The sequence below is a fragment of the Saccharomyces kudriavzevii genome (genome assembly GCF_947243775.1).
Source record: "Saccharomyces kudriavzevii IFO 1802 strain IFO1802 genome assembly, chromosome: 2".
Taxonomy (NCBI): domain Eukaryota; kingdom Fungi; phylum Ascomycota; class Saccharomycetes; order Saccharomycetales; family Saccharomycetaceae; genus Saccharomyces; species Saccharomyces kudriavzevii.
The window spans coordinates 561,834-585,159 of NC_079273.1; the positions used below are offsets into that span (position 1 = coordinate 561,834).

The 23,326-nt window shown below is 39.0% G+C and overlaps 14 protein-coding genes across 14 annotated transcripts; 8 read left to right on the top strand and 6 right to left on the bottom strand.

The window, feature by feature from the left end:
* Positions 1 to 122: 122 nt before the first annotated feature.
* Positions 123 to 1,070, top strand: SWD3 (Swd3p; the record flags this gene model as incomplete). Its single annotated transcript, XM_056229759.1, has 1 exon — positions 123 to 1,070. The coding sequence occupies one exon, from the start codon at positions 123 to 125 to the stop codon at positions 1,068 to 1,070; it is 948 nt and encodes a 315-aa protein (XP_056086163.1).
* A 342-nt stretch (positions 1,071 to 1,412) lies between these two features.
* ECM31 (3-methyl-2-oxobutanoate hydroxymethyltransferase) lies at positions 1,413 to 2,351 on the top strand (the record flags this gene model as incomplete). Its single annotated transcript, XM_056229770.1, has 1 exon — positions 1,413 to 2,351. One exon carries the CDS (start codon positions 1,413 to 1,415, stop codon positions 2,349 to 2,351), a length of 939 nt encoding a protein of 312 aa, XP_056086164.1.
* Positions 2,352 to 2,514: 163 nt separating this feature from the next.
* Positions 2,515 to 3,870, bottom strand: EHT1 (medium-chain fatty acid ethyl ester synthase/esterase; the record flags this gene model as incomplete). Its single annotated transcript, XM_056229781.1, has 1 exon — positions 2,515 to 3,870. One exon carries the CDS (start codon positions 3,868 to 3,870, stop codon positions 2,515 to 2,517), a length of 1,356 nt encoding a protein of 451 aa, XP_056086165.1.
* A 382-nt stretch (positions 3,871 to 4,252) lies between these two features.
* FZO1 (mitofusin) lies at positions 4,253 to 6,820 on the bottom strand (the record flags this gene model as incomplete). Its single annotated transcript, XM_056229792.1, has 1 exon — positions 4,253 to 6,820. The coding sequence occupies one exon, from the start codon at positions 6,818 to 6,820 to the stop codon at positions 4,253 to 4,255; it is 2,568 nt and encodes an 855-aa protein (XP_056086166.1).
* Positions 6,821 to 7,432: 612 nt separating this feature from the next.
* DTR1 (Dtr1p) lies at positions 7,433 to 9,151 on the top strand (the record flags this gene model as incomplete). Its single annotated transcript, XM_056229803.1, has 1 exon — positions 7,433 to 9,151. The coding sequence occupies one exon, from the start codon at positions 7,433 to 7,435 to the stop codon at positions 9,149 to 9,151; it is 1,719 nt and encodes a 572-aa protein (XP_056086167.1).
* Positions 9,152 to 9,346: 195 nt separating this feature from the next.
* RPS6B (40S ribosomal protein eS6) lies at positions 9,347 to 9,871 on the bottom strand (the record flags this gene model as incomplete). Its single annotated transcript, XM_056229814.1, has 1 exon — positions 9,347 to 9,871. One exon carries the CDS (start codon positions 9,869 to 9,871, stop codon positions 9,347 to 9,349), a length of 525 nt encoding a protein of 174 aa, XP_056086168.1.
* A 1,228-nt stretch (positions 9,872 to 11,099) lies between these two features.
* SMP1 (Smp1p) lies at positions 11,100 to 12,458 on the bottom strand (the record flags this gene model as incomplete). The annotated part of the gene is made up of 1 exon (XM_056229826.1): positions 11,100 to 12,458. The coding sequence occupies one exon, from the start codon at positions 12,456 to 12,458 to the stop codon at positions 11,100 to 11,102; it is 1,359 nt and encodes a 452-aa protein (XP_056086169.1).
* Positions 12,459 to 13,652: 1,194 nt separating this feature from the next.
* Positions 13,653 to 14,606, top strand: YPC1 (phytoceramidase; the record flags this gene model as incomplete). Its single annotated transcript, XM_056229837.1, has 1 exon — positions 13,653 to 14,606. One exon carries the CDS (start codon positions 13,653 to 13,655, stop codon positions 14,604 to 14,606), a length of 954 nt encoding a protein of 317 aa, XP_056086170.1.
* A 323-nt stretch (positions 14,607 to 14,929) lies between these two features.
* On the top strand, positions 14,930 to 16,585 carry SKDI02G2930 (uncharacterized protein; the record flags this gene model as incomplete). Its single annotated transcript, XM_056229848.1, has 1 exon — positions 14,930 to 16,585. One exon carries the CDS (start codon positions 14,930 to 14,932, stop codon positions 16,583 to 16,585), a length of 1,656 nt encoding a protein of 551 aa, XP_056086171.1.
* A 167-nt stretch (positions 16,586 to 16,752) lies between these two features.
* MBA1 (Mba1p) lies at positions 16,753 to 17,589 on the bottom strand (the record flags this gene model as incomplete). Its single annotated transcript, XM_056229859.1, has 1 exon — positions 16,753 to 17,589. The coding sequence occupies one exon, from the start codon at positions 17,587 to 17,589 to the stop codon at positions 16,753 to 16,755; it is 837 nt and encodes a 278-aa protein (XP_056086172.1).
* A 602-nt stretch (positions 17,590 to 18,191) lies between these two features.
* On the top strand, positions 18,192 to 19,979 carry PCH2 (Pch2p; the record flags this gene model as incomplete). Its single annotated transcript, XM_056229870.1, has 2 exons — positions 18,192 to 19,748; positions 19,833 to 19,979. The coding sequence occupies 2 exons, from the start codon at positions 18,192 to 18,194 to the stop codon at positions 19,977 to 19,979; spliced, it is 1,704 nt and encodes a 567-aa protein (XP_056086173.1).
* A 274-nt stretch (positions 19,980 to 20,253) lies between these two features.
* GDT1 (putative ribosome biosynthesis protein GDT1) lies at positions 20,254 to 21,099 on the top strand (the record flags this gene model as incomplete). The annotated part of the gene is made up of 1 exon (XM_056229881.1): positions 20,254 to 21,099. One exon carries the CDS (start codon positions 20,254 to 20,256, stop codon positions 21,097 to 21,099), a length of 846 nt encoding a protein of 281 aa, XP_056086174.1.
* Positions 21,100 to 21,324: 225 nt separating this feature from the next.
* On the bottom strand, positions 21,325 to 21,744 carry NTC20 (Ntc20p; the record flags this gene model as incomplete). The annotated part of the gene is made up of 1 exon (XM_056229892.1): positions 21,325 to 21,744. One exon carries the CDS (start codon positions 21,742 to 21,744, stop codon positions 21,325 to 21,327), a length of 420 nt encoding a protein of 139 aa, XP_056086175.1.
* Positions 21,745 to 22,177: 433 nt separating this feature from the next.
* On the top strand, positions 22,178 to 23,192 carry RPS9B (40S ribosomal protein uS4; the record flags this gene model as incomplete). Its single annotated transcript, XM_056229903.1, has 2 exons — positions 22,178 to 22,184; positions 22,612 to 23,192. 2 exons carry the CDS (start codon positions 22,178 to 22,180, stop codon positions 23,190 to 23,192), a joined length of 588 nt encoding a protein of 195 aa, XP_056086176.1.
* Positions 23,193 to 23,326: the final 134 nt, after the last annotated feature.

Sequence of the window (23,326 nt, forward strand, 5' to 3'; positions counted from 1 at the left end):
CCCGGAGTGCATGCCCAAAAAAAGAATAAACGCATTAAGAAGAGTTTGCGCATCGCTGGTTGTGGATGCTCGAGAGTTCCAGGTTGGAACCTCGCATCTGCAGGCGGTTGTTGCATGCCCATATGTTCCAATTCATTGCTTCTGTGGAGACACAAGATGGCTTGAAAGCTTCCTCTGCAAAAATATCGCCCAATGGGCAATTCCTTGCTATAACGCAGGGACTTAACATTCTAATATTCGATGTCAACAAACAGGTCATATCACAAACGCTAGTCACGTCACACGCAAGGCCGTTCTCAGAATTATGCTGGTCTCCCGATGGACTGTGTTTAGCGACTGCGTCGGATGACTTCTCTGTGGAAATAATACACTTATCATACGGGCTGCTACACACTTTTGTTGGCCATACGGCGCCTGTGATATCTCTGACGTTCAATAGAAAGGGAAACTTGCTGTTTACGTCCTCAATGGACGAGAGTATCAAGATCTGGGACACTTTGAATGGCTCGTTGATGAAAACGATATCTGCGCATTCGGAAGCAGTTGTGTCCGTGGATGTGCCCGTAAGTGATTCTTCTATTTTGAGTTCAGGTTCGTATGACGGGCTCATACGGATCTTTGACTCAGGTACTGGACATTGTTTGAAGACGTTGACCTACGATAAGGACTGGAAAAGGGAGAATGGTGTGGTGCCTATCTCCCAGGTTAAATTTTCAGAAAACGCAAGGTATCTCCTGGTGAAATCGCTGGACGGTGTAGTAAAAATATGGGACTGCATCGGAGGTTGCGTGGTACGAACTTTTCAAGTCCAGCTTTCTGAGAAGGGTGTCCTGCACCATTCTTGCGGTATGGATTTCTTAAATCCTGAGGATGGATCCACTCCATTAGTGATCAGCGGTTACGAAAATGGCGATATTTACTGTTGGAACTCGGATAATAAAGATCTCGTTCAACTGCTAGATGGGTCTCTACATCATCATAATAGTCCTGTCATGAGCATACACTGCTTCGGTAATATCATGTGTTCTCTAGCATTGAATGGAGATTGCTGTTTATGGAGATGGTTGTGAAGAATCAGCATGTTACATATGGTATGATATATCATTAGGGTGTAATAATAAAAATAAATGTATATATGTATATATCATAGACGCTAAACAGTTTTAAGGAATGAGACCATTCTTGGCTTGCTTTTTCAATTTTTTTGTTCTTTTTCACTTAGTGTGTTGTCTTGCGTGATGAGTTAGTTTGTTTTGAAAATTGCGAATGGAATTTCGGGCAATTATTCACATCTCGAAGAACAACTTTCAAGCCAATTTTTTGAAGACGCCGATTTTCAGTATCTACTAAAGCATTAGTAACTAGCCAGCAATTCGTTGATCAGCCAACAGTGAGGTAGTATTACAGGCAACATGAATATAACGAAAAGATCATTGTGCGCCTTCCCCAGGCGATTCTATTCTACAGCAAAGAGCGTCCCCAAATATAATACGATTCAAGATATCAGAAACAAATACATTTCCGGTACGCCTTTGTCCATGTGTACAGCATACGACTTTATTACTGCTAGTTGGGTGAATAAGGCTAATTGTGACTTACTCTTGGTGGGAGATTCATTGGCAATGACTTCATTGGGGTACGACAGCACCATCACACTTTCATTGGACGAATTCAAGTATCATGTTAACTCCGTTTGTAGAGCCGAAGGTTCCTCTATGGTAGTTGTAGATATGCCCTTCGGTACGTTTGAATCGGGTATATCTGATGGCTTGAAAAACGCCATAGATATTATGAAATTGCATAGTAAGGTCACCTCTCTCAAAGTCGAAGTCGGATCATACACTAAAGACAAATATGCAATGAAATTCATTGAAGAACTATGCTCCAGAGGTATCCCTGTTATGGCTCATATAGGATTAACGCCGCAGAAAGTACATTCACTTGGAGGTTATAAAGTTCAAGGCAACAAGAGCCTCCTGCAAATGCAAGAGTTGTTTGAAACGGCAAAGCAACTGCAAAAAATTGGCTGCTGGTCCATTGTCATTGAGTGTGTCCCTCATAAAATGGCCGGATTCATAACATCCAAACTTTCCATACCAACGATAGGTATCGGCGCCGGCAATGGTACCAGTGGTCAGGTTTTAGTGATATCTGATCTGCTGGGAATGCAGGGTGATTCTGTACCCAAATTTGTCAACCAAACTGTAAATATGGCGGATATTGCGACCGGGGGCTTAAAAGAATACATTGCGAGTGTGGTAGATAGAACATTTCCCGAAAGAGATTCGCATACCTTCAAAGTTAAAGAGGACTTGTGGAATGAATTTCTATCTTCCATTAACGATAAATAAATTGAGGATATGAACTTTACCGTATAGAAGGGTTTTTAGGAAAAAACGACTGAGAGCTCCATTTATTGAAAGTAGAAACATTATATAGAAAGGGTACAATATAGAAACATCCGTCTATTGCATAAAATACGTAAAAGGAATACTGCAGGAGAATTGGACAGCATCATACAACTAACTCGTCGAATTTGGTCAAGAACTCAGCAATCGCCTTGGTAGCCCATGAGTTATTGTCATTATCCAAATACGCTAGGTGACCCCCTAAGTCGGTTCTGCAATACAGAATACGAGGATTTTTCTCGACAATTGAATAAGGTTGGTCTGGGCCGACAACAGGATCATCTCTGGAATTGATCACTAAAGTAGGAACCCTAATAGTATCAACTCTGTTTATTGAACTTGCTGCGTTATAATACTCCATAGCATTTGGAAAACCTAAAGCTGGTGCAGTAAACACCTCATCGAACTCTAGACTCGATTTAAAACGCTTTGCCTTCACTAAATTGTCAGGTGTGAACATATAATAAGATGGATTTTTGACTGTAGGAGGATGGTCGGGACGAGAACCATTTGGAACACCTAGTTCGCCCATGTTAACTTGAACAGTCCTTGTCAAAAACTGGGCAATATTTTTGGAAAATAAAGTCTTGGACCACCAATCTTCGTTCATTCTAACCGCCGAAAGGAGAAGATCCCATGGATTACACAAGGTGACCGCAGCAGATAAAGGAGACTTATCGCCTTCTTCGCCCAGATAGTTTCCCAACATTGTAGCACCAAAAGAGCAACCTACTGCATATAGCTTTCTGTTTGGATGTCTTTGTTTTTCTCTTTGCAAAAATTCACGAAGATCTATTGTATGGTAAGCTGTGAATAAGATTTTGGTTGTGATTTTAGAGCGTGCGCAACCTCTGGTGTTTAGTATCACGACTTCGAATCTCCCATCCCGAGACAGGCCCTCAGCTAGAGATCTTATGATGGGTTCATGGCTACCACCGGCAAGACCATGTAAAATGACGACTAGAGGAAGATCGACCTCCCCCAGATCTTTCAATTCATCGTCCCTCAGATATCTCGTACGCGGTTGTAAACGAGGCCATCCTTCTGGGTGCGTCGCCTTTTCGTCGTTACCAAATTTCTTCGTATCAAATTTTCTCGTGATTTGATCGAATTTGTATTCCTTTTTCCAGGAGTTCATGACCCAGTCAGCTGTACAAACCCCATTATCGGAAAATTTAACAATTTCTCTGCCATAGAAAACAGGAAATTTCTTAGAAAAATCAGCGGCGTTTAAGTATAGAGTCTGTAAAATACCTGTGAACAAGTAAGGACTCAGGTTGAAGTGAGCACCATTCTTCAAAATGGGGACGTACTTGTTAACAAACTCATCAAACTCAACTTGATCGTCGTTGTCTTTTAAACCTAGTTTCATGGAACCATTTTCACCGACGACATGTGAAACAGTACCGTTGTACCCCCAATGGAATGGGTTGATAGCTGGCCACTTTGAAACTTCTGACATGTTTTGCGCTTTTTCTTAGTCTATTTGTTTGCTTAAATTCTATGGAAGGAAACGCTTAAATTTTCGAAGACACTTCGTATTAATAGGTCACGGGGAAAATACTCGAGAGGATTATTACTTGTAGGGACACCCGATATTTCACGCTTTCTTTAATCTGCACATGCGGAAGTTTTTTAAAAAAAAAAAGGAATCTCGGAACCGGAACGAGTTTGCCTATTTCTTTGTTCAATTTCCGCAGGGTTTCGCAAATCATTAAGCAGATACAAAATAGGGCCCCTTTAAAGTTTATGTAATTTCGCGTGGGAAGAAATAACGAGATTTCTTTGGAATATTTATTTTATTTATTTTTTTTATTCGGAAAACCATGTATATACAAGAATATCTAATCAATATCTAGGTTTATCTCTTCCACCATTGCTTTTTGAGCCATCGTTCCCTCGTATAGGGATTGGAAGAATTTGATTGATAGCAAATTATTTTCCTTTTTGCTTTCCAATTCTTTCTTAGTGACTTGCTTTTTGTCCATAATTATTTCACATGACCTTAGAATTTCACGTGTAGGCACACGTAAAACATCGCGTACTTCACTTGAAGTTCTTTGGGCGTTGAGGTGGATGTAATCTAGCTCTTGGAGCTTTCTCCTATATTTGCTTGAAAGATTCATTGGTAAGGCACGAGGCAGGTCGTGAATTAGATAGGTGATTCCTAATAACGAACCCACTACAATGATTGGAATCGATAATTTCTTGAGGGAGCTCCATGATGATAACTTAATTCCGTTTAAAATAATGTTTCCTACAACTTTTGTGCTCCCCAGGAAGTATAAGGTTAGCGTAGGAACTTTTGATGTAAAAAGTAATGATGGTCTTGACCAATATTGTGTCAAAGGATAATTCTTTAAACCCAAAGTCTTCATCAAGCCTTTCTGGTTTTTTTTTGCTTGACTTTCTGTATCCGGCAGTGGCGCCGTAGCAGGTTTCTGCCAACTTAAATAGGATAAAAATCCCTTCCAACTTGGAGCAAACAAATCAGTTATTGATAGAGAGACTCTTAATCTTTTCCCAATTAAATGTTTCCTTTTTTTAAACATTAACTCACTTTTAAAAACACGTTCACACATGAAATCCTCACCAAGTTCAGATTTGCCAATTTCATAGATCCTTTTTACCAGCGCATCTGTCTTTTCCCTGGCAAACAGTTCACTAGAACCTATCGATTCGTCAATCTGGTTTGTTATGTAATCTTCTGTTGAGAAAATGAAGTGATAAATTTGAGCGAGGCCTTGATACTTCGGATATTCGTGCAATGGAACATCTAACGCACTGAGAAGTGCTTCTTTCGTATTGTTATAGGTCATTGTGATTGTTTCCTCCGCCATATGGTCAACAGAAGTCGTCAAATCACTACATTTTGTCTTGACGCTTAGAATCTCAGGCCTTAATGTCTCCAGTTGTTTGTTAATTTTTTTTTCTTCCCCAGCGTACATTTTCATATTAGATTTGGAAATCATTATTATGTCGCTTAATAATTTGGACAAATAAGTTTTAGCAGGTAGCAATTTGGAGAGTGATCTTTTCTTCAAAACGAAGTTGCGTAAAGAATCTTCTAGACTGTCGAAATCTGGATCTGGATCATTGCTGAAATATGGATCATTGTCAGGCTTCCCATTACCATTATCATCACTGTCATTATCGTGATGCTGATTTAGCACTTCATCTCCATTTTTGGAAACAAAATGAACAAAATCAGCCGCACGTTTGTGTGTCTCTGGGGATAGATCACGGATCTGCTTTAAGATAAGCTCTTTACAGCGTTGCTTGTCTCTGATTTTGTCAAATTTCTTCACAACAAAAAACATTAATTTTTTTTCACGAGATGCCAAAGAAATAAACTCTTTAGCAGATAACGTAAGCTGATTTTCTGCGTTAACAACAAAAATAACCAAGTCAATTTCTTCTTGTCGGGACATGACTTCAGCTGTTTGTAGGGAATCCATATTCAACCCGGGAGAGTCGATCAACGAGATGTCAACAGTGCCGTTTCTTAGTAGACTAGTAGAAGCAGGTCTTTTATCGTCCCTTATGTAAATCTTCAGTAATGCATATTTCTCATTTTGAGGAACCAAATTGGGGAGCTCTTTCAAAGAATGAATTTCGTAAGTTTTTGGGTTTTGTATTGAGTACATATCAATGGCTTCCTTAAGAGTGGGAGCTATATTAAGTGGTATAGCATGAACCTCCTCAATACTGTCATTTTCCCGCGCCTCTATTATTTCTGAAAATACATTGGTACATGGTAGTTGATCTTCAGGCAGTAACCGCTGCTTCAGCAAAGAGTTACAAAGAGCAGATTTACCGGTATTCACGTCCCCTGTGATGAATACTTTAGAAGAAACGTCATCTACTCTTTTTTTCAGCGCACTTAAGTGATTGGTGACCGATTCGATTTGAGATTGAAATAATTTTGATAAAGCTCCTTTTTCCATGTTAAAGCCGCTCTTTTCTCTGGCATTATAATGACCATCTAACTTGATATTCAGTTGTAGAACGTGTAGTTTTTCACGCTCATCATTGGCAGCGATAAAAATTGGACGAATATCATTTTCTTCTTGAAGTTGATCCATAAAAGTCTGTGTCTTCAAAATCGATCTTTTCAAAAGCACTCTATTATTGTTATAATTCCACTGGCTAAGTTGAGAAGAAATTAAATGCGTTTTTGAACTAGACTCACGCAATGAGGGCAACAGGTCATCATCCCTACGACCTCCCTCCCCGTCAAATAATGTGGTATGGTCATCATTCAATCCTTGAAAGTCACTAGTCGAAAACTGACCTTCATTTCGAGAATACGTAAGAGTTTGTGGCACAACTGTTGCTGTATCATCATCTTGATTTGTGGAGGCCTTGTGCGATTTATTAGTGTTTTGAGGCTGCTGCTTTCCTTCGGACATTTTGTAAAATCGGACCACTCGTATTCCTACCTGTTATATAAGATTCCGGTGTTCAAATGACCTTATTCCAGTTCTAACAGCTTCTCTAGCCTTGCGTTTTCCTGTCTTGATGAATATAATCATCAAGTCCGCCCCAATTGTCATTAGCCCGGCCATATTCTTTAGCATAGATAACTTTAAATGATCCTTTACCCGGACGGTACATTATTTTCCATTTTTTATCTCCTTTCGTTCGATCTTTTACTAGCGCCATATATTAGTAATGCTGACTCACAGAATCTAAGATATATATTCAACATAGTTGTAGAGAACAGTTAAATTAGCCATTTTCTTCAAGCTCCAATCGACACGATGGGACGATTGGTGTATTGAAGTAATTATCAGTTCTTTACCGCCTTAAAAGCTCCACTTCGTATCATTTTTCAAGCTTAATGGTTTCTTTTTAAGTAGTTCAACCCAGACAATCCGTCATCCGAGAAAACGACACAAATACTTTTGCTAAACAATTGTAACTGAGAGTAATGGATCAGAATGAAAAGGCTTGGAAAACATAAGTAGAAGAGCTGCTTTTATTAAATTCTCAGAAAAAAAATCAAGAAAGAGCTGGAATCAATGGAGGAAAAACCATTTCAAAAGAGAAATTCAGGTCTACAAATAAATTCGCAAGACAGTGGAACAAGCCGCACAACATTTCATTCGCTTCAGGATCTGGGAGATGACATAATGAATGAAAGCTGGGATCGTGTAAACGAAGGAAAACCAAATGCAAAAAGTGAGATCGTTCCCGAACAATCACACTCCTCACCGTCAATATCAGCACAGAAAATTAACACAAAAGAAGAGGAAATAGCTATCAGATCATCGAACTCTCAGTCAAAAAACCTTTCGCCAGAACCAAAAGCGGATATTCCATACACATATTTCAGTAAGGATCGAAGGCTAGTAATTTTTGGAATTATCATTTTCATAGGGTTTTTGGGCCCAATGTCAGGAAATATATACATTCCGGCTTTACCACTGCTGCAAAGGGAATTTGATGTAAGTTCAACGACGATAAATGCCACGGTCTCTGCATTCATGGCAGTTTTCTCTGTTGGACCGCTTTTTTGGGGCGCTCTCGCAGATTTTGGTGGAAGAAAATTTCTATACATGGTATCTTTGTCTTTAATGCTAACTGTTAATATATTATTGGCTGCTGTACCGGCAAATATTGCGGCGCTCTTTGTTCTAAGAGTGTTCCAAGCTTTCTCATCCAGTTCTGTCATTTCTTTGGGGGCTGGCACTGTAACAGATGTTGTTCCTCCAAAACACAGAGGGAAAGCAATAGCATATTTTATGATGGGCCCAAACATGGGTCCAATCATAGCACCTATCGTAGCTGGGTTAATTTTAATGAAGGGAAATTACTGGAGATGGCTTTTTGGTTTTACCTCTATCATGACAGGAATAGCATTGATCTTGGTCAGTGCATTTCTTCCAGAAACACTACGTTGTATAGTTGGAAATGGGGATCCTAAGTGGGGAGAAAAGAAGAGTGAAGCTGATGATAAAGAACTCTCATTACCGCAAAAAAAGGGAGTATCGGATAGGCGTCTTTTCCCGGATATGGGTATTCGTAAACCAGTCAGCAATGATCCTTTCTTTCAACAGAAATTTCCAAAACCACCTAAGGCAGGCCTGACCCTATATTGGAAAATGATCAAATGTCTTCCAATATTAGTCACATCTATCAGTACCGCATTACTGTTTTCTAGTTACTATGCCTTCAGCGTTACATTTTCTTATTATCTTGAAAATGACTATCATTTTAATATGTTAGAAATTGGTGCCGCTTACGTCTGTCCAGGCGTAGCCATGTTACTGGGATCCCAATCTGGCGGCCACCTTTCAGATTATCTTCGTTCACGATGGATCAAAACACACCCCAAAAAAAGGTTTCCTGCAGAGTTTCGTTTGTTACTGAATTTGATTGGAATTTTGCTAACAATCTGCGGTACAGTTGGATATGGATGGTCGATTTTCTTTCACTACCATTTTGTGGTGCTTTTGGTTTTTTCTGCCCTAACGGCTTTTGGCATGACTTGGTGCAGTAATACCTCCATGACATATTTGACTGAGCTGTTTCCTAAAAGGGCCGCCGGGACGGTTGCCGTTAGCAGTTTCTTTCGAAATATTGGCGCAGCCATAAGTTCCGCCATTATTTTGAAACTGTGTAAGGCGATGGGAATAGGATGGTGTTTTACAGGACTTGCTATTTGCAATTTGATTTCGCTCGTTGGTATATTATATCTGATCATTTTTCAAAGAAAATATACTACGGAAGGTTTTTAATTACATTTTATATTTAGCACTAAAACTCCACTTTACAATTTTCGACCATGACATTGAAGTTGGAGAAATCACGCGTTTTTGCCGCTTCACAAAAGAATGAAATCGATGTTATAGTTAATTATATTAAATTAAGCCAAAAGTATATATATATCTAAAGAGGAAAAAGTATAAAAATTATGCGGGTCCAAGACATACTTAAGCCTTCAAAGAAGAAGCTCTTCTCTTTCTGATTTCTGCCTTTTCAGCCTTTCTTTCAGATAATCTCTTGGCCAATAATTGAGCGTATTCGGCAGCAGCTTCTCTTTGAGATTGAGCATTTCTGACCTTCAAAGCTCTTTGGTGTCTCTTTCTTTGCAATCTTTGAGGAGTGACCAATCTTTGGATCTTTGGGGCCTTGGTATAGGTCTTTTCACCCTTAGTGACTTCTCTTCTGATGACGAAATCACGAACATCATCTTCCTTGGATAAACCGAAGAACTTTCTGATGTTGTTAGCTCTCTTTGGACCCAATCTCTTTGGAACAGTGGTGTCAGTTAGACCTTCCAATTCTTGTTCACCCTTCTTAATGATGACCAAGGCCAAGACAGCCAAATCTGGGCCGACAATGGCACCTCTGACGGACTTTCTCTTTCTTTCACCTTCACGTCTTGGTCTGTAACAAGAAACGTTCTTGGTCAACAACAACTTGATCCTGGTTGGCAACAAAACACCTTGCTTCATTGGGAAACCTTGTTTATCGTTACCACCGGAAATTTTGAAGACGTAACCCTTGAATTCATCACCAACGGCTTCACCATCAACTTCTTGACCGATTCTCTTGTCGAAGAAAACACGGATACGGTGTTCATCATCAATTTCAAAGGTCTTTTGAGACCCGTTGACTGGGTAAGAAATGTTCAACTATTACAAAATAATGTCTTTGTTAGTATAAAATCTCCAAAATAGATATTACCAATAATGAATTCTAGCAAAATCTTGCAGTATTTCTTCCTTTTTTCAAGATCGATTAGTATTTCTGGTACCTCTTATGAGTTTCATGATTTTCATTGCTTATTTTATACCTGAGGGGATATTTAATTCCAGAATACATTAATACTTGTGATTTGTCCGCGATTTAGGTATGCTATTCTAAATTTTTGCCGTGGTTTACCAATTTGATAATGCGAATTCGCTAAACAGCAAGATATAGAGTGCTCAGCAACTGCTGTTCCATTAGAATTCGAATGGTAGGGTGGATTTACATACCTTCATGATGGCTCAGTCGTCTTTTCACACTTGATGTTTCAATTGTTTATTTCCAGAGTGTTCCTAAGGGCTTAACAGTCTAATTAAGACTGCTTTTTCATGAAGATGAAATTTTCTCCCATCAGGCATTCAGCAGCTATGCCGTCCAGACCCAGCAGCCGGCGCTCCGCTGGATTCAATACATTTGGAATTTCCGCCCATCTTTGATTTCACGACGGTCAAACAACGGTGTGCGAGGATTCTGCGGATCCAAGTTCCAGGGCGCAAAAGAAAAACTTCGCTCGAAAGGTATGGATGTTTATTAATGTACGGATGCAATGGGACAAGGAAAAAACGGCGAGGTTCAGCATAGCAGGAAAAAATCCAATCTCTTCTTGAAAGAAATTCTATAAAACACTTTCAAGTCAATGCAGATGTGGCATATGTATTATCTAGTTTATCTGATATCTCGGTATTACATTACGTTGAGCAGCTGACGAATTAGTTAATTTTGTTTTGATCACTAAAATACACAAATATCGGAGGAGGCGCATGTAGCAGCATAGTCGGTCACTGGCGGCCCAACCAAGTGGTCTTGAATATACGGGATCGAAAATCATGTCTATATCTCTGGTTCAGAAGCACATCAGCTTGAATATACAAATTAAGTAATTAAGTGGTATACTCCCTCTTTTGTGAAAGAGGCTAGCAGTGAGCGATTTGATCAATCAGGAGACCCTGCCTGATTTTGGGGCTTTAGACTTGGATTGGTTACGGAGGAAGGAAATATCACGATCGAAGAAGACGGGCTTTTCGGGAATTTGGGTGGTCTACCAATCGGCGGCTTGAGAAAGAAAGTTTCATTATTTACATGCGTGCCAGCAGATCGACCGTTATGATTCGATTCGTTTATATCATTGCTCCTAAATGCCGAAATTGCTGAATGGGAAAAGGGTGAAGAAATTATACTGCTAGAAATGTGCTCGGTATTGGATTGAACGTCCGTTTTTGGTGATGCGGCAAATGAATATGGTACCGGTGACTTTTGACAGGAATATTTCATAACTTTGGGAATGTTCAACGTCAAAGATGGCTTTTCTGAGAGCCTTTCTCTATTTCTATTCAACTGATTAAGATGATGAACCATCGTCTGCACCGGAGCTGGTCCATCTGAGGCATTTGAGACGGTAACTTTGGGGGGTATCTTTTGTCTAGTTTCAAATGTCACACTATCACCGGTGCCATTGAATGATCTTCCAATTGGGTTAGAATTCCCCGGAATAACCTGGACAAATTGCGATTGAATGGGCGGAATATTGCCCATTAAACTTGAGGCCAATGGGGGCTTTGGTAATTTATCATAAGGCGAGGGATAAAAATTGCCATAATTGGGCTTATTGGATCCAGGAAGGAGGGAATGAGTACCCAATCTAATTCTCTTGTTCATATGGCTGGCGTAGGCCACCTCATTTGCGTGAGGCTGTTGGCCATTATTCTCCTTATAGTTATTAGCATAAAAACTCCCGCCGGAGTGTAAATAATCTTGCAACATTGGGTAATTTACATTATTACTTGTATAACCAGAATTACTCGATACGCTACCAGATATGCTTCCTTGCATATGTATTAAGGAGTTACCTGCAACAGTGTTACCTATGTCATTAGATACCATCGGAACACTCAAGTTCCTCTTCTCTTGAACACCGGAAGAATCCTGACTGGAAATTGTACTACTTCCAGAATTGGAGTCCGGTTGTAATACGGTTGCTCTTCTCCGCCTACGTTTCCTTTCACTCAAAACAACACGTGGTTTCTTAACGTAGTCACCATAATCAGAAGGCTCTATGACATTATGGGGCAGATCTGCGTTATTTTGATGAACAGTAATCAAGTTGCTCATATCAACGGAAGAGTATTCATAGAATGTGTTATTAGATCCTAAAATAATGACAGCAATATCTACTTGGCAAAGTACGGATAATTCATGTGCCTTTTTGAACAGTCCTGCTTTCCGCTTGATGAAGGTCACCGTACGATTCCTATCGTCCTTGATAGGCTCAATTTCAATTTTCCTTCTACCCATTTAGTATTAGCTTTGTTGTTTTTTTGCTTGTCTGCAAGTTTATTAATCTTTTTTTTTATTTTGATGAGATAAGCTTGTTCAGAAAATTTATTTATCTTTTAAGTTTGGATCGTTTATATTTCCTGTGGAGTAAATTCTAAAGAGAGGGAAAAAACGAATGGTGTATTGTTTTATACATTGAAAATAAGGACCTTGTGCAAGAAAGATGGATGAGGACTGTTCTTCGTTTTTGTTCTTCAGAAGACACGAAGCCCGGCATACTTGGTGATTTAAGTTTTGCCAAGCCTCCAATTACCCAAGCGAAAAATTATTTTTGAAAAAGGAACAGAGAGCTCGCCTGTTACTAAAAAAAGAAGGCGACGGCAATGCAAAAAGTTTTAATCAACCGCGTCTCAAGCCGTTTTGTAAGCCACTGTCATTGTAAACGGTGCAGGTAACATTGATGAACGCCATTTTACGTAAGCGCAAAGGAGGAGTGACAATCATTGATTTTAAGAGCAAGAACATATATAATTCAAGCTCGAGCACCTTCTCTTCCGGCAAAGTAATGGAAGCGCTTTGGTCAACAGCCAATGCATAGAGTGATTCGGCCTTATTTTTCAGTTTCGCAACTGAAACGTGAGATTACCCATGCTTTTATAAGTACTACCCCCACATTACAAATAATGTTATATGATGGTGTAAAGCAGAATCCTCTACATTTCCTTTACAAGTTTTATGCTTGCTTTAAACGAAGGAAGCGTCGAAAAGCATATGGGCGTGCAGTCGTATGTCTTTTCCAAACGGAGGTTTCGGCCGCGGTTGCATAATAGCATAATTGTAGAAATCAGCTCCCCACCCCACGCCCCTTCTATCTCACTGGCGGCGATTATCACGCAAGTTTTTTATAACGCGATGCATTGGGAAATATCTTTGCCAGCAAAGGCAGATCCGGCTCCTGCGACTTTTTTTTTTTGCTATTTCTTCTCACTACCACACTAATAATATCCATGGTATGAAGTTTTTGCTCTTGGTTATATATACATATACCTAAATAGGATTCCGGTAGATTTCATTTTTTTATCGCTAATAGGAAAAGCAATCTGGATTTAACGGACTATATATATATAAGGGAATTTTTCAAAGCCCGATCGATACTCACAAACAACGATCTGCAAAAATACAGAGACAATCTAGCTAAAGAAACACAAATTAATGGGAATATTTCGTTGGAACTATCCAGAGAGTTCCGTACCCGGGTTTTGGGGAGAAACAACATCAACTATTGACTGGTGTGAGGAGAACTATGTAGTTTCTCCTTATGTTGCAGAATGGACAAACACTTTAACTAACATCGTGTTCATACTTTCAGCCATATATACAACCTACTCTGCATACAAGAATAGACTAGAGAAAAGATTTTTACTTATTGGTTTCGGGTACGGTTTGGTCGGAGTGGGGTCATGTTTATTTCATATGACCTTGAAGTATAGATTTCAATTGCTGGATGAATTACCCATGATATACGCCATGTGCATTCCGACATGGAGTCTGTTATGTGAAGCTAAAGAGGCGCTGCTCAATGGGGACAATCATAAGAAGGTTCCTCTATTCGAACAGATAGTTTTTGGAATCATTATTGCTCTAGCCGTTACAACAGCAAGCATACTCTACGTTATTTTTAAGAATGTGGATATCCACCAGATTTTGTTTGGTGTACAAATTGTGGTCGTCGCCGCCGCTGCCGGAAGCTTGACATATCGATACGTCCATGATCCGCTTGCCAAAAGGAATCTTAAAGCTTCCATGGCACTTGGTGCTATATTGTTTTTATCAGGTTACGTATCATGGTTACTGGATATCCATTTTTGTTCGTTCTGGGTGCATATTAGAAGAAGCATCCTGGCCTTACCGCTTGGCGTACTTCTTGAGCCACACGGATGGTGGCATATCCTTACTGGTATGGGTATTTATTTCTACATTGTTTCTTTGGAGTATTTGAGGGTCATCACTTTAAACATTAGTTCTGATTACCTGTTCATTTGGAGATGGAAAGTCTTTCCTGAATTGATAAGGGTAGGGCACAACCCGTCGACAAGGTACTCGCTTGAACTATTTGGGTCGTACGTAGAAGATCAATCAGTTGGGGCTCATAAAAAAAGGGAATGATCCTGGTGCAACATATTTATAATGTATAGACATAATTATGTTTGATTCATCATTTAATGTCATATTCTAATGACAGCTTATGAATAAAATGCATTTGCAAAATATATCTCCTGTATTGAGAGACACGTCATTTTATTATGTGTACCTCCCTCTTGTATAGCTTACTAATCAGCTATTTGAAAAATATCATGGACCGGATTTCAAAGTCGTCGGCGGCAAAACGGCCCGCTCTGAAAAAAATAAACAAATAACGTACGGTCCCCGCAAACACAAATATCAACTGAAGCGTACATTACTAGAATAGGAGTAGTGGTTGATTTGACATGTTTCGAAATAATGCTGTGAATGATATCTCAGGTTCGAGTAGGCCAAATGTGAGATACGATCGGCAAAATAAAGGGAGGTTGAGAAATTCCAAATCCCAGAAAATAGGACTTGGCGCCACTGTAGGGTCCATATTAGGTGCAGACAAAAGCTTTAACAGTTTTGAGGAAGGGACGGATGAGAAGAGAATAAAAATTAATATCGACCATCAAAAAGAAGGGGCTGTGATTGCAAGCCAACAAGCTAATATTGGTATGCTCGAAAGCAGAAAGCGCGTGCCTGAACATAACAGAAAAATAGCGAGCTCTGAAAGCAGACCAAAACTACCAATGAACATTTCCCAATCTTTGGAACAGAATAACCGGCAGTTTGGATATCAGCATGACTGGTCGCAACTCAGTACCAGTAAAATCTGTAAAATTTTGGAGGACATATCAGGCAAAAGACATAAAACTTGGGGACGCTCCACTTCATTGCAAGAGAAGAACCGTTCACACAAAGTTCTTTACGAGAGAGACAACGAAGGTAGTCAGGATTGGTCACAAATTCCTAGTGAAAGCATATGCGAGCTCATAGAGAAGATTGCTACCAGACGCAACAGAAACCTCAAACAGCATGCATATTCTCAAGATCAGGAAATTTCGGGAGTTGAGGGTTTATCAGAAGGTGATAAACGTAATGGAGAAATCGAGGACCCGCTGGAACTAACGGCAAGAAGAGGCAGCGAAAACAGCAAAGGATATGAATTTGCTTTAGAAAATGATATACCAAATGCAATATGTTTTTCCCACAAGGAAGCCAAATTAATGCCGCCTCCACAAAAGAGAATAAAGAACATGGCAGTCATCCCTAGAAATCAGCATGAAGGATTTATTTTAGGAAAGCTTAATAATCAACTTGTTGTAAGCTCGAAACTTTCTGTCAGTAGGCTTTTCAATGCAATGATCGTCATTGTCAGTCATTCGCAATATCAAACATATCTTATGCTCCAATCAAAGAATTTTGGCAACATATGGGACTTTGGAAGACGCCCTCTCTTACCTCTCAAGCCTGACGCAGCATATACGATCGACACTTCAAATCACGTCACGCTACCATGGAATATTTTTAGTGATTTTGCGACGATAGTTCCTAAAAATCAACTTTATCCCAAAAAACATATTCCTGATTGTAACTATGAATTACTAGAATTTCAACAAATAAACTGTAATTTTGGAACACAGCCAGAAACATTATATCACTTTCCCATGTCTCACGACACGATGACGATAAAAGAAAAGTGTTCTCCAGAACTACAACTTAAAAATGAAGCAATTCACGAAGATTTTGCTCCTGGAAATGAAAAATATTGTGTTAGCTGCTTGAAATTGAAAAAGGATGGTACAGCCTATCATTCAAATGGCATGAATATTTCCTGTAAGCACCAGTCTGCAAAAGACAAAGAAGAGTTCAAACTAGATAATACGAACAGTGTACAAGATAATGTTAACCATTATAGCAATATTTTTGTTGGCTTGCGTGCTTTTTTCCACAAAATATACTCTAAAAATTCCTGTGGCGAAATTGACTTATCAGAAACATTGTTTTATAACGATTCAAAGAAAAGTTGGGTAAAGATGGGAGACCTAGCGCATCGCACTAAGAAAAAGAGGTAACTACCATCTTCATAAAAAATTTAAAACATTTAAATATATCTTAACATGACAACAAATGAATGCTTTTGCCGAATATTTAATAGGTATATGAAATAGGAACTCGAACGAAGACATGACTATATACAGATTTCCCCGAAACCATCCTATTATTATATATATATCTTGCGTTACTCTGGGGGTAAACGATATATATCTCCATTAAGCTTCATTCTGCGTATGGCTACTTTCGTATCATCTTCGTAGCTCTTCGGTAATTTATCATTTGGCTTATTTTCGAATAAAGACCCCATTAAAATCATATCATTAGTTGCCGCATCACATAAATAAGCAACATAGTCTACTACGTCACGATCTAACACATCACTCTTCTTATTTTGTTGATTGACCTTGATCAATTTCTGCTTTGTATCAAATTTGTATACTAACTGTAAATGCTCTAGGGGCATTCCGGGGATCATAACGGGTTGCACCGAGACTAATTTTGGAACCGCATTGAACTTTATCAATTGCCACTCTAGTGTGGCATTGGCTGGAAGTTGGCGGGATCTAGCCTCTAAAGCTTCCTGAACCCATAACGACACCATTCCTTTCACCTCCTGTAGATTTTTATGAGCGAAAGACGTATTTACGTTAATATACGTCTCAATAGCTTTGTTTTTCCAGAGTAAAAAAGAAGGCTTGATACCTGATTGGAAACGAAACAATGCGACCTGAACAGAATTCAAACCAAATGTGTAAAGTCTCCTAACTAATGCATTCGCAACAACGAAAGGATGCGTAAAGACGCTGGGAAGGTTTTTGTAAGCAGAAGGAATAAATATTTCTGCAGAAACACCCAAATGCCTAGGATTGAAATCTTGCTGTTTGTTCTTGTCTTTCTTTTTTGTAGCTTCGCTTTCTTTATTCAAAATCAACCTCGAAGTTGAAAATAGTCGCTGCCTATTGAACAATCTTAACAAAGATCTTGCAGGAGAGATAAAACATGCAGTTCTTGGTACGTTCATCTCATAAGCTTAGTTGTAACGATATAGCGAGGTTGTTAAGGTACTCGGTTGCCGTCCCAATTGGTCAGGAACTCTTACCTCTTTTATTTCGTAAATATGGGGAGAAAGCCGGTAGAATATTTTTACGGACAGATAAATGAACAAGGATCGAAAAATAGAACGAACGTCTAAAGATCACAATATCTATACCAGATGCTAAGGAGAGGGCACAAAATCAGATGATAATCATTTTCGCAAAGTGGTGAATTGCGCTAATTGGCGAAAATGACTTCTGGGTGACACATGTTCTATATTTTCAATATGCAGCCATGTTAATCCAGCGTGCAATATAAATTAGTATATCATTTTGCTTATAATTATATGTAGAATCAAGACTTGTGTAATCTAGTAGCTTTAAATCAGCCAGTGCACAATATGCCCATCAGTGGTTTGCTCTGCTTTCCTCCATGGCAGAGTCATTATCTTCTCTTATGAAAAAGACTTTTCCCTTCGTGTTAGACAGAAGGTGGGCGGCAAATCTACAGTGCTATGAGGCGCTGCATAAAGAATAGTGGTACTTTCATAACAACTGTTAGTCTCGAAGTTGAAAAGAATATGACAAGATGAAATACATCGTTGACCTTCAAGTGCGAGGATCGTCTCTAACTGTTATCAGATGCATGTTCAAAGAGGAGGAACAAAGCTCTTCGCCAGAGTATGATTCAGATAACAGATCCAAAATAGATAATAGTGGAAAGCTAGTGGAATTTTTAAATCTCTTAAAAACAGTCGTTAAAAGAAAGTTAGAAGGCTTTCCAAAAAGTCGCTTAAAAGACTCAATTATAACAGGACAAGAGCTAGTGAGAGAGGGTCAAGGAAGCATTGAAATCAAGGATCCACCGACCGAAGCACAACAGCATTTAATCAGGAGTTTAGCGAAGGTTTTGTTACATCAGTTTTCAAGTACAATTGCCTCTGTAATGGCAGTGAATGAAGGTCAGGATAATTTATTTTTGTCTTTATTTGTTAAAAAGATCTCTATAGAACCAGTGCCAGCATCTTATGTCCCTGCTAAATTGAGCTTGCATGAAAAAATGAATTTGAACCAGCACATAGATTCTATTTTGTGCTCTAAAGAGATTGATGAATTGAAAACTTATCAAGTCGGCTCGGTTGATAAATTCATAATCCATCCTTTCTGTTGCCTAGAAGAGTATAGACAGCAAAGAAATGGGAATTTGCTGTCTACAGAATTTGACAAGATTGACTTAGAAGTTGACGAAGAGGATAATTTTGAAGGGGAAACTTTAAGTTCCTGCATCAATCCAATGGGGAATTTTGACATCCCACTAACCAAGCAGACACTGAACTTCGTGAACATATCATTCCTTCCGAGTACAAGTTTCGAAGGGCAATGGGAAGCTTTGTATTTTGGTGACAATATCAAGGAGAGATTATATAGCTACGCAACTATATCCCTCAAAATAGCGAGTTTCAAACAAACAGGGAACTTTAATCGAGAAGACATTAAAACCTTAATAACAAATAATAAATTACTCCTCGTACATGGCCCTCCAGGAACAGGTAAAACAACCTTATGCAAGGCCCTTTGCCAAAAACTGTCTGTGAGGCGAGAATTTTCTGATGCTTCGAATATAATCGATACAAATTACAAGGGAATAATAATTGAATTGTCTTGTTCACGCATCTTTTCTAAATGGTTTGGGGAATCATCTAAGAATATATCAATAATATTCAAAGACATTGAGGAGCTGTTAAAGGTTAACGAAAGGCAAGGAATTTTCGTATGTCTTTTGGTAGATGAAGTTGAAGCGATAGCGAGCTCAAGAGCAAATCTATCAAATAGAAATGAATCAACAGATGGTATCCGTGTAGTGAACACTTTACTAATTCAACTTGACAGGCTGAAGAAATACCACAATTTTCTGACATTGGCAACATCTAACTTATTAGATTCTTTGGACGATGCCTTCGTTGATCGAGCCGACGGGGTTTTCTTTATTGGAAATCCAACAGCTGAGGGCATCCTTCATATTCTGAGGGTGTGTATAGAAGAGATGGTATGTTTAGGCATAGTATCATTTCGCACAGGATCTCCTGGAATCTCGTTCTTCGACAAATATCAAGATAGTTTGCAAAAAATTGCAACCAAATGTTCGGTATGTTATTCCCCTCGTATCTTCACCATTTTTTTTCCACTTTTCTTGTTTACTAACCACTAGCATCAAACGAGATCAATATAGACCCTCGATATCAGCGGCAGAACTACAAGGAAATTACCATTGATGTGCCTTTCCGAATACTTCCGGACATTTCCTGTAGACAGTGATGAGTTCGTTGTGGCATTGGCGATGTCAGCACGAAAACTGGGCGCTGCGCGAAAGTGGTGAAAGCGGTAATTTCCCTTTTCGCTTCTTTCTTTTGTCTCTACTCGTGTAAAATACTTAGCGCGAACCCTATATTCATAATCGTTTTGTTGTCGCCTCGCTTTCATGATTAAAATTTTTATTATATATTTAATGATCGATATTTAATAGCAGTGTGCTTATATGAGAGCTTATTTTCCCAAATCAAAACGTCCTATAACCTATTTTGTGGAATCTAGATACAATTAAATTGGGATTTACAAGGCGTGAAATAAATATCGGGACATTTACGCTGACAATGGGAAATATGATAAAAAAGACATATTTGCTCGCTCTGCTACCACTGCTTGCAACAGCTGCTTCTACTGCAGCAGCTGATGCAGGAACATCTGCGGATACCGAAGGCTCATCACACCTAAAGTCATTTTTAATGTCCATTTCTATGATTGGGCTTTCTGAAATAGGTGATAAAACTTTTTTGATTGCAGCCTTGATGGCAATGCGCCATCGAAGACTTTTAGTCTTTTCAGCAGCAGCCACTTCCCTTGCCATCATGACTGTTTTGTCTGGTGTTGTAGGCCACTCCGTTGTTGCCTTTCTTTCTGAACGTTATACAGCATTTTTGGCTGGTATTTTGTTCCTCGTATTCGGCTATAAATTGACCATGGAAGGTTTGGAGATGTCCAAGGATGCAGGTGTTGAAGAAGATATGGCTGAAGTGGAGGAGGAGATTGCGATCAAAGACGTGAACAAGGATATGAACGATGTTGAGAAAGGTGGTGAAACTGCTCGTGATAAACAGTTGAAGAATGTTTCGACGGGAGGGAAGATCGTACACAGACTTCGAGAACTAGCATCATTTATGTTTTCCCCAATATGGGTTCAAATTTTTTTGATGGTCTTTTTAGGAGAATTGGGTGATCGTTCACAAATAAGTATTATTGCCCTTGCTACTGACAGCGACTACTGGTACGTGATTGGAGGTGCTGTTGTTGGACATGCTATTTGTACTGGCCTAGCTGTGGTTGGTGGAAAATTATTGGCAACAAAAATTAGCATAAGGAGTATCACTCTTGCTAGCTCATTATTGTTTTTCATTTTTGCTCTGATGTATATATATCAAGCATTCACAACATCAACCTGAAAACCATCGGTAATGGTAACCCTGGTGGCTACTTGAACGTTTTCTCTTTTCTTATTGTTTCAAGGAGAATCTAGAAGGGAATATTTATAGATATATAACTATTGTGCGGCTGATATTTATTTAGTTTGGCTTATTTTTTTTTTTTTATTTTATGTCAAACACATCGCCTATTGCCCAGTCACTTTGGCAAAATCTGTTGCATACGATTCACTTATAATTTTAGAATCAAGGGCTCGTTTCGGTTCTGTTTGACTCCTGTAGTATCTTTTTCCTTATCATGCCTTTGATTTTTTCATTTGTCTTCTTTTCAAGCACTTCCATAGCAGGCGCCAATTTGGCTTTAAGATCGCTCGTTTCGCATATTCGGTCGATCCGTTGCTGCTGTTGACTTTTCTCAAGAGGAATGTATGACTGCTGGCTTTCCTTCTGCTTTCCGCTATGAATGATTTCCTGTCCAAGAGTATCCAGCGAATTGGAGGCCTTCACATTATGATGAATAAGGCCACTTACCGACCCATCTGAAGCCTCAGAATAAGAAGAGGTACCGAATTCGCCTTTTTTCAAATTGCTAGTCTCGTTGATACGGGCTCGTAACTGATTTAATTTTTGGTTTCTTTCTAATGCCAAATCTCGCAGCGAGGGCATAGTTATTATTACAAAAGTTGCGCAGGGTTTTCAACGTACCTCCAAACTGTAGGCTCAAACAAAGAACAACAAATTAGAACAGGCCTGATAAGTGAATATTTCTTCTTTACAATTCCTTAATGGTTTGTTTGAGGATAATGTAAAATATTTTCTACTTTGTAGGGTTTATTTTATGACTTACGACGAAAGCAAATGCTTCCGCCTCCGACCATTTAATCCGTACATTTTACCATCTGTACATTTTTTGGTTCGAGGGCTTCTTGAAAATATTTCAAGTCGGGCGAGCTTCAGGTAGACGCGCTCCGCTGATCTGTAGCTAAACACATAATCCCATTAATGACTTATGCATAAATTTCAATGCACCTTAATCATTAGGAATTCACTAGCATGAATAAGAAAAGAAAAGCATCAAGACAACTAAGACTAAGCAACAATGCCAAGTACGTATTAGACTCCATTGAGAGAAGTGAGGAGTTTTTTACCCTCGCACATTTTTCTATGAAGAGGTTCGGGTCCTCATAAATATATGAGTATATGAAATCTAGAATACGAACATTCTTAAGTACCACCGATAGCCTGGAATACCTCCCATCTTATCTATAACCCTATTTACACTGAACTCCCGACACTTCAGTTAAAAAAAGGAATGTAGTGGAGAAGTAAAGTGACTTCAAGTGGAAGACGTTACTCTTTTTAAGGATAATGGGAAAAGTATTTCATTTTTGAAGGCGGATACCAGTTTTTGCGTTTTTATTCGTCATATCTCTAATATTCATGAGCACTTTTTTGAACCTTTTGCAATATTTTTTTACCAGGAGAATTTTGACTAACAAGTATATTCCAATTTCTGTTTTCATTTTTTTGTAGGAGCTCCAAGAACTTACTCTAAGACTTACTCTACCCCAAAGAGACCTTACGAATCCTCCCGTTTGGACGCTGAATTGAAGTTGGCTGGTGAATTCGGTTTGAAGAACAAGAAGGAAATTTACAGAATTTCTTTCCAATTGTCTAAAATTCGTCGTGCTGCCAGAGACTTGTTGACCAGAGACGAAAAGGACCCAAAGAGATTGTTCGAAGGTAATGCCTTGATCAGAAGATTGGTTAGAATTGGTGTCTTGTCCGAAGACAAGAAGAAGTTAGATTATGTTTTAGCTTTGAAGATTGAAGATTTCTTGGAAAGAAGATTGCAAACTCAAGTCTACAAGTTGGGTTTGGCCAAGTCTGTTCACCACGCCAGAGTTTTGATCACTCAAAGACACATTGCTGTTGGTAAGCAAATTGTCAACATCCCATCTTTCATGGTCAGATTGGACTCTGAAAAGCACGTTGATTTTGCCCCAACCTCTCCATTCGGTGGTGCCAGACCAGGTAGAGTCGCCAGAAGAAACGCCGCTAGAAAGGCTGAATCTTCCGGTGAAGCTGCTGAAGAAGCTGAAGACGAAGAATAAATAATTCGCTGATTTTATAACTGTATAATAATTTTTATAACTTTTCAAATCACGGATCATTATTCATTTAAATTGCTTCGATTATCTGGTGTGGGCATCTCCCTCGTCTAATTGAGGATGGCTGACAATATCAG